The sequence below is a fragment of the Melospiza melodia genome, chromosome 8 (genome assembly GCF_035770615.1).
Source record: "Melospiza melodia melodia isolate bMelMel2 chromosome 8, bMelMel2.pri, whole genome shotgun sequence".
Lineage (NCBI taxonomy): Eukaryota > Metazoa > Chordata > Aves > Passeriformes > Passerellidae > Melospiza > Melospiza melodia.
The window spans coordinates 11,653,408-11,665,520 of NC_086201.1; the positions used below are offsets into that span (position 1 = coordinate 11,653,408).

Sequence of the window (12,113 nt, forward strand, 5' to 3'; positions counted from 1 at the left end):
GCATGATTTATGCCACTTGACTATGTTTAAGATAACACCGGGGTTGAATTATAAGGTCCTTTATTCAATTTTTAAAAAGAATTATTATTAGACAATGGATTTAGTTAGGACATTTCTGGCTCATAGAAATTTCAAATTCAGCCACCCTGTAGGTTACAATTTTCTTCCTTAGATGGTGTCACATTAGTGAGTCAACTGTATGGAAAAGCTTGATTGAGGTCAGTAAACCTGAGATTTTTCTCTCAGTTTTGAGGAGAACCTCAACTGACCAAAAAAAGACTCAGGTAGAGAGTGCTTTTTTTAAATTCTTGTTCCAACTTTTGAACACCTTTTTAAAGATCTGATAGACAAAAAAAAGCCAAGTTGGATGTAACTTGTGAAAATTGAGTCAAATAGAGGAGGGGGAAGAGGATGGACACTGCAATGTAAAACTTAAAATAATGTGTTTTTTTTCTCTTCCAACTTTATATAATTTCTTTTAGCAACAGTTCTCCAACCCACCAAATGGAGCTCCTGCCTCCCACCAATGATGTAAGTACTTGAGATCATGTTAATGTGGTGCTTTTCTCTTTTAGGACACTGGTGAACAGTTCATTTCAAGACCTTCTTATTCTTTTTGCAATGTAGCATCTCCTTCCTTCTGCTTCTATTCAAGATGCCCAGCAGTGGCTTCATCGTAATAGGTTCTCTCCATTCTGTAGACTCTTCTCAAGTTTTTCGGGTGAGTTTTAACAGTCCAAATATTCTGGTTTTTTTCTCTTCTGTAAGTGCTGCTCATGTAGCATCTGCTGCTGGCCACATTTGATGGGATCCTTGGTCTGATCCAGTGTGGTTGTTCTGTGGTTCTTAGATTAGTTACCAGTTATCAAAACTGTTTGTAGACCTACAGAGTAAGTAAAAATGGAAGGAAATAAGTTAAGATGGAAGGGACTTCCTGAGTTCAGGAAGTGCGACTTCAAAGCAAGTCCAGGGCCTTGTGCAGTTGCCTTTGAACATCTCCAAGACTGGAAATTCCACAGTCTCTCTAAACAACTTCTTCAAATAGTTAACTATTCTGACAGTGAAAATGTTTATTCTTATGTCTAATCAGCACTTCATCTTCTGTCTGCTGCCTCCCATCCTGTCCATGTGCACATTTAAGAAGCATCTGGCACCTTCACTGTGCCCTCCATTCAGTAGTTGTACACACCAGTAAGATGGTGGAAGGGGCAGCTGTTAGAGGTGTTGAAACCATGAGGAGACTCTGACTTGCAGCACGATGAAATAACTCAATGATTGTGACAGTTACAGAAGACCAGGTCATTTAATGGCCAGTGTGAAATATCTGGCTTGTTTATGAGTTGGCTGGAATATTTTCCAATGCAGCACTGTTCTTTTGGCAGCTTCCAGCTTTCAGTTTCACAGTGATTGATTTAAAGTGCACACCTCTCTGAATTTGCAACTTCTCTATATAAATCGATCTGGTTTAGCTTTGTGGATTCTCTATGCCCTCTACCCCTGCCCTTTTCTGCTGCCCATACATACTATTTGGAAGCTGAGATTTGCTTAACTTCTGAAGAAAAATCAATTTGAAATATGTAGGTGCCGACTTACTGAAGATGTCCAAAGAAGATTTTGTTCAAATCTGTGGGCCTGCTGATGGAATTCGGCTCTTTAATGCAATTAAAGGAAGGTTTGTACTATTTCCTTCCTATTTTTTTATGATCCCTTGATAATTTCAGTGTTAACTAGAAGTTAATCCTGGAGTTGTAGCATTTAAAGTTCCTTTTAATACTTCAGAGATGTTCTCTCAGGGACTGGAGATCACAATGATATTCAAATCCAAGCACAGCTCAGAAATGTTGCCAAAACACAGCAACATAATGTGGATTTCTAGTGGTTTATTTGCTACCAGCTGATAGCTCGCATCCATTTCATGAGATACACAGCCTACACTACCCTATGCTGCTCATGAATTCTACAGCTGAGCAGGATTTAACTCAGTAGAGGCAGGTATGATGAACTGCTTAGCAAGTGCTGTAAACTGTTTATCCTTATCTGATGTTGAAATGATTAAGATGCTCTGCATCACCTCCCAGGAGTCTCTTGCTAGACATCCTGGGCTGTCTAGTCACCAGCATCAAGACTATCCCTTAGTTTGTTACTTTTGCATGGCAGGAATGATTCCATCTCTTATTGTCTGATAGCTGACTTGGAACTTCCAGATCTATTTCAGATTTACTCAGTAACTTACTACTGTCTTTGATTAATCCATAGAAGTGTGAGGCCCAAGATGACAATTTATGTCTGTCAAGAACCAGAGCAAAACAGGTCCCATCTCCACCAAAAACGAGAAAATGGAGATGGCAGTCTTTGTGGTAAGTTCTTATGGATGGATTTTGTTAAACACTTACCTGGTAAGAATGCTGCTTTCTGCCTGAGCTCCTGTGCAGGACAGCTTGGTGTCCTTAGTGTTTGAAGGGATCCTGTTTATCCCAGTTTTGCCACTTTGGTTGTGGTTTCACAGCTACAGATTCCAAATGACACTGTCTGCCTGGGGGACAGACCCAGCTTATAAATTATCTGCAGAATGCCACAGCAAAATCTCTATTCAGTTCTTAGTAGGCACAACAGCATTAAAAATCACCCTTCCATCCACAATTTGTTTTAGATTATGTCTTCTTGTTTGAAAAAATTCAGGGAAATTAAAAGTCAGTATGTCTTAAAGTAATGTTATAATTCTTGAAAGTTCAAAGCTTTTGGGAATTTTTCATCCCTCATGACACAGTGTGCAATCAAATGAGAACAAAGATTATCCTTAAATCTTGTATTTAGTAATAAACAGGCACAGCTTTCCTACCTGGTAGCTATAATTTGGATTTCTAAAGCAATACTGTCATCCATGGTGTTACCTTATACATTGTATGTTTTAGTTTGTGCCTATGGAATCAGTGAATGGTGTCTAATAAAACACTGCTTTTGTGTGACACAGCATGTGTTTTACTATTTGATTGAATTATTTTTTTTAAACTTCAATAATCAGTAAAAGATATCTAAAAATATAAGCAACTTTATGAGAAGGCTGTTTTAGTGCCTCATGATGCAAGTTGTAATTAGTCCCCATGTTTTCCTCTGGGTAAAAGCGATGTTTTAATTGCCTGCTGCATAGGAATAGTGGGTATTTTTCTGCAAATCATCAAGTCAGATATTTGGAGGATGCTTTAAAATACTAAGCTTGTTTATTCCACTTGAACCTTCATCTTAAACCCATTTGGTTGTTGATGCTGAGTGTCTTGGTGCCATCTATGTGTTTGCTATTCTGTAGCTGCTTTCCACTTGTTGCAGTGTATCATGCAATCTTCTTAGAGGAGCTGACCACGCTGGAGTTGCTGGAGAAGATTGCAAACCTGTACAGCATTTCTCCACAGCAGATCAACCGCATCTACCGGCAGGGACCCACGGGCATCCACGTCCTAGTGAGCAATGAGGTGAGGGGCTGAGGGCTGCAGCTTGGTCAGGGGTGCAACAGTTGTCCGACTGCTTGGAGTTAGAATGAACTTTAAAATTATGGAGTGTGTCTTCAAGGGAGAAATTGTAAAGCCATTAATCCCAACAAGTTAAAGTAGCGAATCAGCATGCACAACACTGATTTTGGTTTCAAGACCTTTGCTTTGTAGAAGATGTTGGGGTTTTTGTTTGCTTTTTTTAAAGTAAAAAAAACCCCAAAATTGGTCATTTATTGCGCTCTATCTGAAAAGAGGTTGTGGCAGTGTGGGGCTCTGTCTCTGCTCCCAAATAACAAGTGTCAGGATGAGAGGAAATGGCCTCAAGTTGTACCAGGGAAAGTTTAGATTGGGTATTAGGAAAAAATTGTTTATTGAAAGGGTTACCAAGCATTGGAACAGGCTGATCAGGGAAGTGGTTGAGTTACCATCCCTGGAGGTGTTTAAAAGTTGTGTAGCTGTGGCACTTGGGGATGTGGTTTAGAGTTGGACTTGCTAGTGCCAGGTCAATGTTTGTGCATGGTGATCTTAGAGGTTTTTTCCAACCTAAATGATTCTATGAATTTCTTTTCATTTTGGCTACTTACACACATTGTGAAGTAAGGATCTAAAGAACTTTTAAAATTCAATAGGTAAGTTCCTCAAAGAAGGTAAGTTTTAAAATCTGTAGGGCAATTAGTTTTACATCTTGGCCCATGTTTCCAGGCACTGGGTCTGTCACTATATGCATACTATAATTTATGGACCTCTGATACTGTTTGTGTCCCATTATATGATGCCTTAATTTAGTCCATTCCATTAACTTACAGGTTAATAGTGAGTTGCCCTTCTTCCTCTTTTTCCTCTACTAAATTACTTACTCATTCATGCACCAGAAACACTTAAGGAGCTTCATTTAAAGAAGCATTGTTAAAACAAATGAAGCAGAGCATGGGCTCAACTGGAGCCTAAATGGAAGGCTGTAATGCTTATTCCTGAAGTCTCCTTGCTATTCCAGCCTGATTAAATCTGAAACTTCAATGCTTTATGGATGCAAAGTGCTTGGAGGCAGCTCTTGGTAGGGGAATTGCATGAACCAGCCTGGGTATAAGGCTTTAAGTATTTGCTTAAGTCAATTATTAACAAGTTCTATTGCTTTTCTAATATTTTTTTCTTGTTCTAGTACTACAGTGGCAAGAGTGTGGCACTCTGTGAATGTACTTCATGCATCATTAGGCAAAGACACACAAACTGGCCAGAGAAGCTTGATTTGGAGGAGTAGGGGCTGGATGTTAAATCCAAAAGAGTATAGGGAGATCAGTCCAAGTTGAAAAGGGTGTTTTGATGTGAGAATTTACAGCTGAAAAATGCATTTCTTGAATGATACTCAGTAGCTAGGAGAAGGCTTTTTCAGAACGCTGGATTTCTTGAAATGATCAGAGAGGTTCAGGTCACACCTCCCTTCTCTGGAATTGTGTCCAGCATTTGCCTCAACTTATTAAATTACCTTCAGAAGGTGTATGATACACCTTCTGAAGGTAATTTACCTCTTTTGTCTCACATAACTACTCTAAGATGGGAGGAAGCATTGACTAAGGATGAGGCTTAAATGGGCTTTTCATATCACAACTGAAATAATCTTTATCTCCTTATTTAAGGCTGTCACTAGAATCTGCATCTCTTCTGAAAATCTAGTTGCCTCTCATGAATAGCTCAGTAGCTTTAGGTTCTAGTCTTTCTTCCCATGATTTGCCTTGCTTCTTATAACAGTTTCATTACAATTCTTCTTCCTTGACAAAATACAAAAAGGTAAATGAATCCTGCAAGCACAGCATCTGTACTTAATGTCTGATCAAAATAGCCAGATGGATGCTGCTGAGGTGGCTTTTCAGTAGCAATTCCTTTATTCAGCAGGGAGTCCATTTCTTGGGGTTTACCATTTCCAGGTTTTCATTAAATGCTGATGTAAGTTCAGCTGAGCTCCATTGTTTAGCTGAATATGTAATTACCACTGTTGGATTTTTAGGAAAGGGACTACCTTGATCCTATCTAAAGTAAGCTTCACTGAACGCAGCAAAGGGTGTGATCTTTAATAAAATAATTGGAGTGGTATAGGAACCTTCAGGATCAAGAGCTGCAAAGAGGATGGTAAAATGCTGAATAAACTAGATCAGTTTCAGGCAAGCACATTTAGTGTGAGCTTCCCTTAAACACAGTAGCTGTTGCAAGGACCTTAATTGATCAGTCATGTACATTAATAATCTCGTGGGCAGGGTTACTCAGGACTGGGCAGGACTAGACACCAAATGCTGTTTAACACCTCTCCTCTAAGTCTATACTGGCTCTGAAAGAATTGTGAATTTGATTGCTAAAAATGTATTGTGTTGGCTTTTTTCTTCTGCCCTTCAGATGGTGCAAAACTTCCAAGACGAGTCCTGTTTTGTTATCAGTACATTGAAAGGTGTGTATTGCTGCTGCTACTACCTGTTTCTCTAAAGATAATTCCTCCTTTCAATTGCACTAAATGTTATCACAAACTCACTGCTGTTATCCTGAAAAGATAAGTAATCTAATCTAGTGTAAGTCAAGCTGTTGACTACACTATGATAGACTGATCAATGCTTTACTTTCAGTTACAGTGCTACAAAAATTCCATAAATGCATTGACACCACTGACATAAATGAGCAGGAAGCCTTTGAGTAAAACAATAAAATATGATCGTATGTAGAAGTTTTTAATGTAAATTATTTGACTGAGCTGTTCAACATTGGTTTTCATGAGTGGGTTGTGAAACAAGTGTAGGAACTATTGCAAACTGCCTAGAAAGAAAATCTGAAGTTCTGTATCTGTGGTGTTTCTTTAAAGCAATGAAAACATGTTTTGCATTTCTTTTTATAGCTGAAAGCAATGATGGGTACCACATCATTTTAAAATGACCGTGCTGCACAGAGAGACTTTAACGGCCTAAAACTTAGTGCCTCACTGAGATTGCTACAGCCTAGACTGGAAACACAAAGAACCTTCTGGATAAATGCTCCTGTGAACTAAGAATTACCAAACAGCTTAAGAAAAAACTTGCTTTTACAGATAGAAATTTTTGGTGGGGTGTGATTTTGGTGGGTTTGGTTTCATTTTTGTTTTGGTTCTTTTGGTTTTTTTAAGCTGGAGCTGAGAACATCCTCAAAGCTTGTACATGCTTTTTCCTCCCTCCCTTCCTCTTCAGTCTTGAAAATTGTAGAGGTTTCTGCTTATTACTTAGAAACATCTGCCTTGTACTAAAGGGAAATGAAAGATAAACAAATCCCAATTCTCTTCACCCCTCATGTTCAGATGAATTGATTTACTTACAGTTCTGAGTGCTCTCTTGCTTTCAACACACACCCTGATGCTGATGGATGTGGACTCCCCAGGGTTCCTCTTGTACTCTTTGAGGTGGAAGGCTTGGGGCTACTCCCAGAACAGACTGGGCAGTGCAGAGGATGGGTTTGGTGCCCAGCTGTCACTGAAGTGTCTGCTCTGGAAGCCCCCCACACTTTGCTGTTCTGCACCTGCAGATGTGCTCCAAGTCCAGAGACCCTGGTCCCTCCTGACAGAGCTCCTGTGGTACCAATCCAGCAGAGCAGTTCTGGGGGGTTCAGTGCAGGACAGACAACTTGTGGTGAGCAGTTGAGTACCTTACTATCTGTGGCTTAAGAGTAGTGTCCCTGAATGGAGCATATGAAGGTTTTCTGAGGAACTCTTTTGAGCGTTGGAAGCTATAGTGCTCGTGACAAATTCACACTATGGATTTATTCTACTCTACAAATTAGTGATTAACTGCTATCTTTACTGTAACTGGGAATTAGAAGTTATAATCATAATGGATTTTCATGCTGTTACTGAAGTAAAACTGTTTTGATCAAGGCCAGGTAACAGATCATCTTAGTTGCTGCTTCTTATATTCTTGCTCTTTCACCTTTGACCCCTGTTGCCCAGATCTGTAACTGTGATCAGCTCCACCCTCCCTTGGTCTTTTGGGACTCCATCCAAGCTCCATTGAGCTAAAAAGGTGGCTTCTACTGAAGTGAAAGGCAAACTGCATTACACCTTTCTTGCATGGATGAAACCATTTCACTTTTGACAGCTAACTAATGTGGCTGTTTCCCCAGACTGAGTGTCCATTTACCATCAAAGTCTGAATCTTGAACATTTCATTTCATCCTGAACTGACATGGAAAGCTGAAATACCAAACATTTTCCTGGAATGGAAATTTTTAAAAAAATGAGAAATTGTCAACTGGAAAACACTGAATAAAATGTTCCAGCCTTTTGAAATGGAAACGTTTAATTAAATCCATTTGGCCCTTAAAGCAGCATCAGTTTGAGCTACTGTTGCAGCCCTCAGAAATTGTCATTCAAGTGCCTTGTGCGCCATGTCTCCCTTGGGGCTGAGCTCTTTGGCTGAATCACAGATCCCATGATGCTCCTACCCTGGGTTAGCAAACAGGGAATGCGTCATGAGGGCTGGAGAGGTGCCCAGGGAGAGAGGGGGCCGTGGAGCCCTTGAGTTACAGCTCCCAGCTGACACTGGAGGAATTCGGACAGACACGGACTGATATTTCTCTGACAAAAGTTATGTGTTTCAAGTGTTCCCAACAGAAATAAACAGCAAAATATTGAGAAAAGCAACCTTTTTTTCATTAAAGCATCAAGTTTTGCGCAAAAAACCCCACCCATCTCCACTGAATTTTTATTTTTTTTTTAACACTGAAAATAATACTAGAATAGAAAACTTGTGTTACAATGGGAAAGCCTTCAGCCAACTCAGCTAATTGAGCAGCAATGCCTCCTTAGGCACGATCTTGGTTCAACTGACTGTCCTGGATGCTCCATGAGTTGTAGGCATGCAAAAAGGATGTTTAGGCTTTGGGACGTGGTGGTTCCCCCTTCTGTAATGAAGACATTGAGGCATCTTGGTTGAGAACCAAGCTGTGTGGGCAAGGAGGAGCTCCTGGCCATGGAAGCCAGGTTGTGGCCACGCACAGCTGCCTTCCAAAACAGTGAATGAATTCCAGATGCCTTTGTGAGCAGGTGGGACCAGTGTGCCCTTGTGCGCCAGGAGCTGCTTGATTTATTTTCTAGAAGTGCTTTGGAAGATGGATGTTGGCTGTGGTTTTTCATCCTGCTCTGTAATACTGGCTGTCATGGGCATGCAGCTCAGGTGAATCTGACCTTGTGAGAAGGGTTCTAAATAGACCTTGAATTTGCCAGGAGTGTAGCCTGTGTCATATCCTATCCACTTGGATGTGATAGCCCTCTAACTGAGGGGACACAGCAATACTGATACAGTAGAGTGAAGGAAGGATAGAGGTGGCTTTGCTGCCAGAGTTAGGGACTGAGAGCTGTTTGTTTGTTATAAAATGCCTAACTTCTTGATTCTTTTAAAAACCAACACTTGCCTGTAAGGAATTATATGCCAGAGTCCTCATAGTGTTTCAATAGCACTTGCTTGATGAATTTTGAACAAAAAGAAGTCTTTTAGGGCCTTCTTGTATTTAGATTTTTTAAAATAAATAAAACAATTTTAGGATTAATTTGACAATATATCTTGCTCTCATGCTCTAAAAAGATATACCAGAGTAAACAATCCCATAGCCTATGTATATTTTCCTATGGGTTGGCTCTGTGTGAGCCTGTTGTAAAGCTGTATGGCTTAGGGGTGTGTGTAATACCTATCCTTATTTGACAGAGTAGTTGTAGTCCTTGTTTAGCCTCTGTAGCCCCATCAGGAATTTGGAGGTTTGTGGTTAAGTAACATACATGTCCATGAAGACACAGCATGGCTGGTTTGGTGTCCAGGAGACTGCTGAGTTACTTCAGCTTAGAATCACACACTGTCTTGAGTTGAAAGGGACCTGAAGGGTCACAGAGCCCAATGCCCTGGTCCTTACAGAAGTACCTAAAACTGATCTCTGTTACTATGAGCGTCATCCAGAGCAGCCCAGGGACTCCTTGAACTCTGACAGGCTTGGTGCCATGGCCAGGGGCAAGGGAGGTCCCTGGGCAGCCTGTCCCAGTGACGAGTCACCCTCCCAGTGAAGAACCTTCTCCAGAGTCCAGTCTGAACTTGCCCTGATTCAGCTTCACTCCCTTCCCTTGCTTCTGCTGCTGGTCACCAGAGAGGGGAGATCAGCACCTGCCTCCCCTGCTGCCCTTGAGGAAAGTGCAGAGGGATAAAGAGAGAAGGAAAGACTTGTCTCACCTGTGTGTCAGGTAATCCTTGACTGTCCTTGGATCTGCCATCCCTGGAGGGACTTGTTTGACCCGTTTGTGGAAGTGACAGCCTCCAGAAGGAAACTTTTGTTTCCTCAAGAGTGGAGGAAGCACAAATGTTTTGTCTGAGATAGATATCTAAATTCTAGATAGACTAAAGGCAAGGGAGGTGAGTAGCTCCCACTCATCTAAATAACATTTAGTTTTTTTATTAAGTGCCTGTTACATTTATTTTTACTCTTTTTTTATAGTTGTTGCTTCTACTTCTTTCTTAAAAAGTAAGAAAACCTACTCAAAGTGATTTAACTGGAACTTCTTACAGCTATATGTGAAATTTGTGCAGCAGAACTTTATAAGGACTGGGGCTTAGGATAACAGTGAGTAACACTGTTTATCAAGCTGTCCAGCTCTTCAGTCATATGTATGGTGACAGCCACTATGAGTAAAAGGGCTTGCTGGGGATGAAAAGGCAGGATCATTATGTGATTAATACCAATATGACTCTAGCCAGTACTGCAGAGTATAAACTTGCATTCTTGTCGGATCTGTACTGTCTGTTTGAAATTTCATAAATTGTGGCACTTTCTCTATCAACGGAGTAAAATGATAGAGATCAATTAATATGACTCTGATGATGTCTGGAAAACTCTCAGTAATGCCCATGATACACACCTGCAGGGCAGGGAGAGGGCAAACAATCTGGTGATGAAATCTTGGCCATCTGATTGAGGTGGCAGGACTGCTGCTATTAAAGCTCCCGTTCTTTCTGCTGGCCCTGCATGGTTAATTGGCTAAAGTAGAAATAATCATTCAATATGGAAAATACTGGAGTTCTCATTGTCTTAGTGTGAAATTTAATGGGCTGAAATTTCAAGACTTTGAGGTGGTAAAAGGATTCTTGCATTTGAGAAGCCCTGAATGGCACTCTCCTTATAATGTAACATATACATATATATGCATATATATATACATATATATCCACATACATACTGTACTGTATCAACACATATTTGTGCTGAGTACATGTGTTCTTTGGCTTTAACTGGTACTCTGCTTTGTTTAGTTGCAGTTCAGTGTAAAAGACTCTGGTTGATCAAGCTTCAAAACCCAGCCATTCCTTGGGTAGAAATGTAAAAGTCCATAGTAGCAACTAGGTGATTTGGACATGGTACACTTGGAGTGATGTAAGTTTGATAAATTTCTGCAATACAAATCCCAGGCCTTGGTGAAGATGAGCATATCCTTTCACTAACACTGCAGTTCTACATTGCAGCTTCTGAAAATTAGTTAGAGTAACAGAGAAATAGATTGCCCAATGCTTAGTGAACTAGTAAGGCTACTCCATAAGCAGAACAACCATACGATGACTTTTCCTAGCTCAATGTTGTATTGCTTAAGCATTGGCTGTAATTCTAACAATCATCTGGTGGATGACTCAAATAGGTTTTTTTGTCTCTTATCTGTTGGGATTTTCTTTACTTTTCAAAGAAATGCTTATAGTCAGAGTGTAGCTTCTCTTTCTCCTCCAGTTATGAAATGGTTTAACTTTATGCTAGTAATGGAAATATTTTCATTAGATTATAATCTCTTTGACAGCACAGGGTATACTCAGAGTGGGGAGTGTTTGGCTTTGATCATCACTACTGTGGGTGAATATGAGAAGGCAGACTGGAGGTGTATCTAACATCCTTGTCTCTCTCTAACAAATGGGTTAAGCTAGTGCCTAATTTTTTGTGCATTTTTGATTTGTACCTTTTTTTTTCTCATTCCCTCAAAATTCTGCTCCCTGGCAGGGGGTGCATTGGTGACCAGATGGTGTGCCCAACTTTTTAAAGTAGCCTGCTGTCCTGGTTTGCTTGGGGTGAGTGTTTATCTTTCAAAAGGAGTTACCACTCTTCACTGACAATGCAGCTGTTAGAGGCAGGCAGTGCTGGCCACAAAGCTGGCATGATGGGCAAGGGTGGGTGGAGGTGGGTCGATGGGAGGCTGAGGCGTACCAGTTGTGAGTAAATACTGCCACACTCTTTGTCTTTTCCTTTGTTGGTTTTTGGGGTTTTTTGTACATGAATAAATAATAAAAAAAGCATATTTTGCACTGGCTCTTGTACTGTTGTGCAGAAGAAATCTGTATCTAGAATCTGTGCTCCAGTCAAAATGCAAATAAATCTGTTTGTAAGAAGCACGGCTTTGGTCTCTGGTTTATTTGGTGCGGTTGGGCACAGGAGCGCCTCGGCATTGTCTGCTGCTCAACAAGCGGCTGGGCACCACCTCGGGGTGAGGGGGAGCAGAGGGTGCAGAGTGCTGGGCAGAGAATGTCAGCTGCAGCCAAACGTCCTGCAGCGATTTCCTCGAGTTGGGACTGCCTGCATTTCCCCACAGTGCAGTGCCCAGCTCGTGTT

General features: G+C 40.8%; 1 protein-coding gene across 1 annotated transcript in view; it reads left to right on the forward strand.

The window, feature by feature from the left end:
* The window catches only part of TFCP2L1 (transcription factor CP2 like 1), a 35,331-nt gene extending 23,438 nt beyond the window's left edge, over positions 1-11,893 (forward strand). The window contains exons 9-15 of the mRNA XM_063161792.1: positions 483-531; positions 628-721; positions 1,582-1,672; positions 2,257-2,357; positions 3,325-3,467; positions 5,871-5,922; positions 6,361-11,893. Of these exons, the coding sequence (XP_063017862.1) occupies positions 483-531; positions 628-721; positions 1,582-1,672; positions 2,257-2,357; positions 3,325-3,467; positions 5,871-5,922; positions 6,361-6,398 (568 nt within the window). The 3' untranslated portion in view covers positions 6,399-11,893. The remainder of the gene's footprint in view (positions 1-482; positions 532-627; positions 722-1,581; positions 1,673-2,256; positions 2,358-3,324; positions 3,468-5,870; positions 5,923-6,360) is intronic.
* The last annotated feature ends 220 nt before the right edge of the window (positions 11,894-12,113 follow it).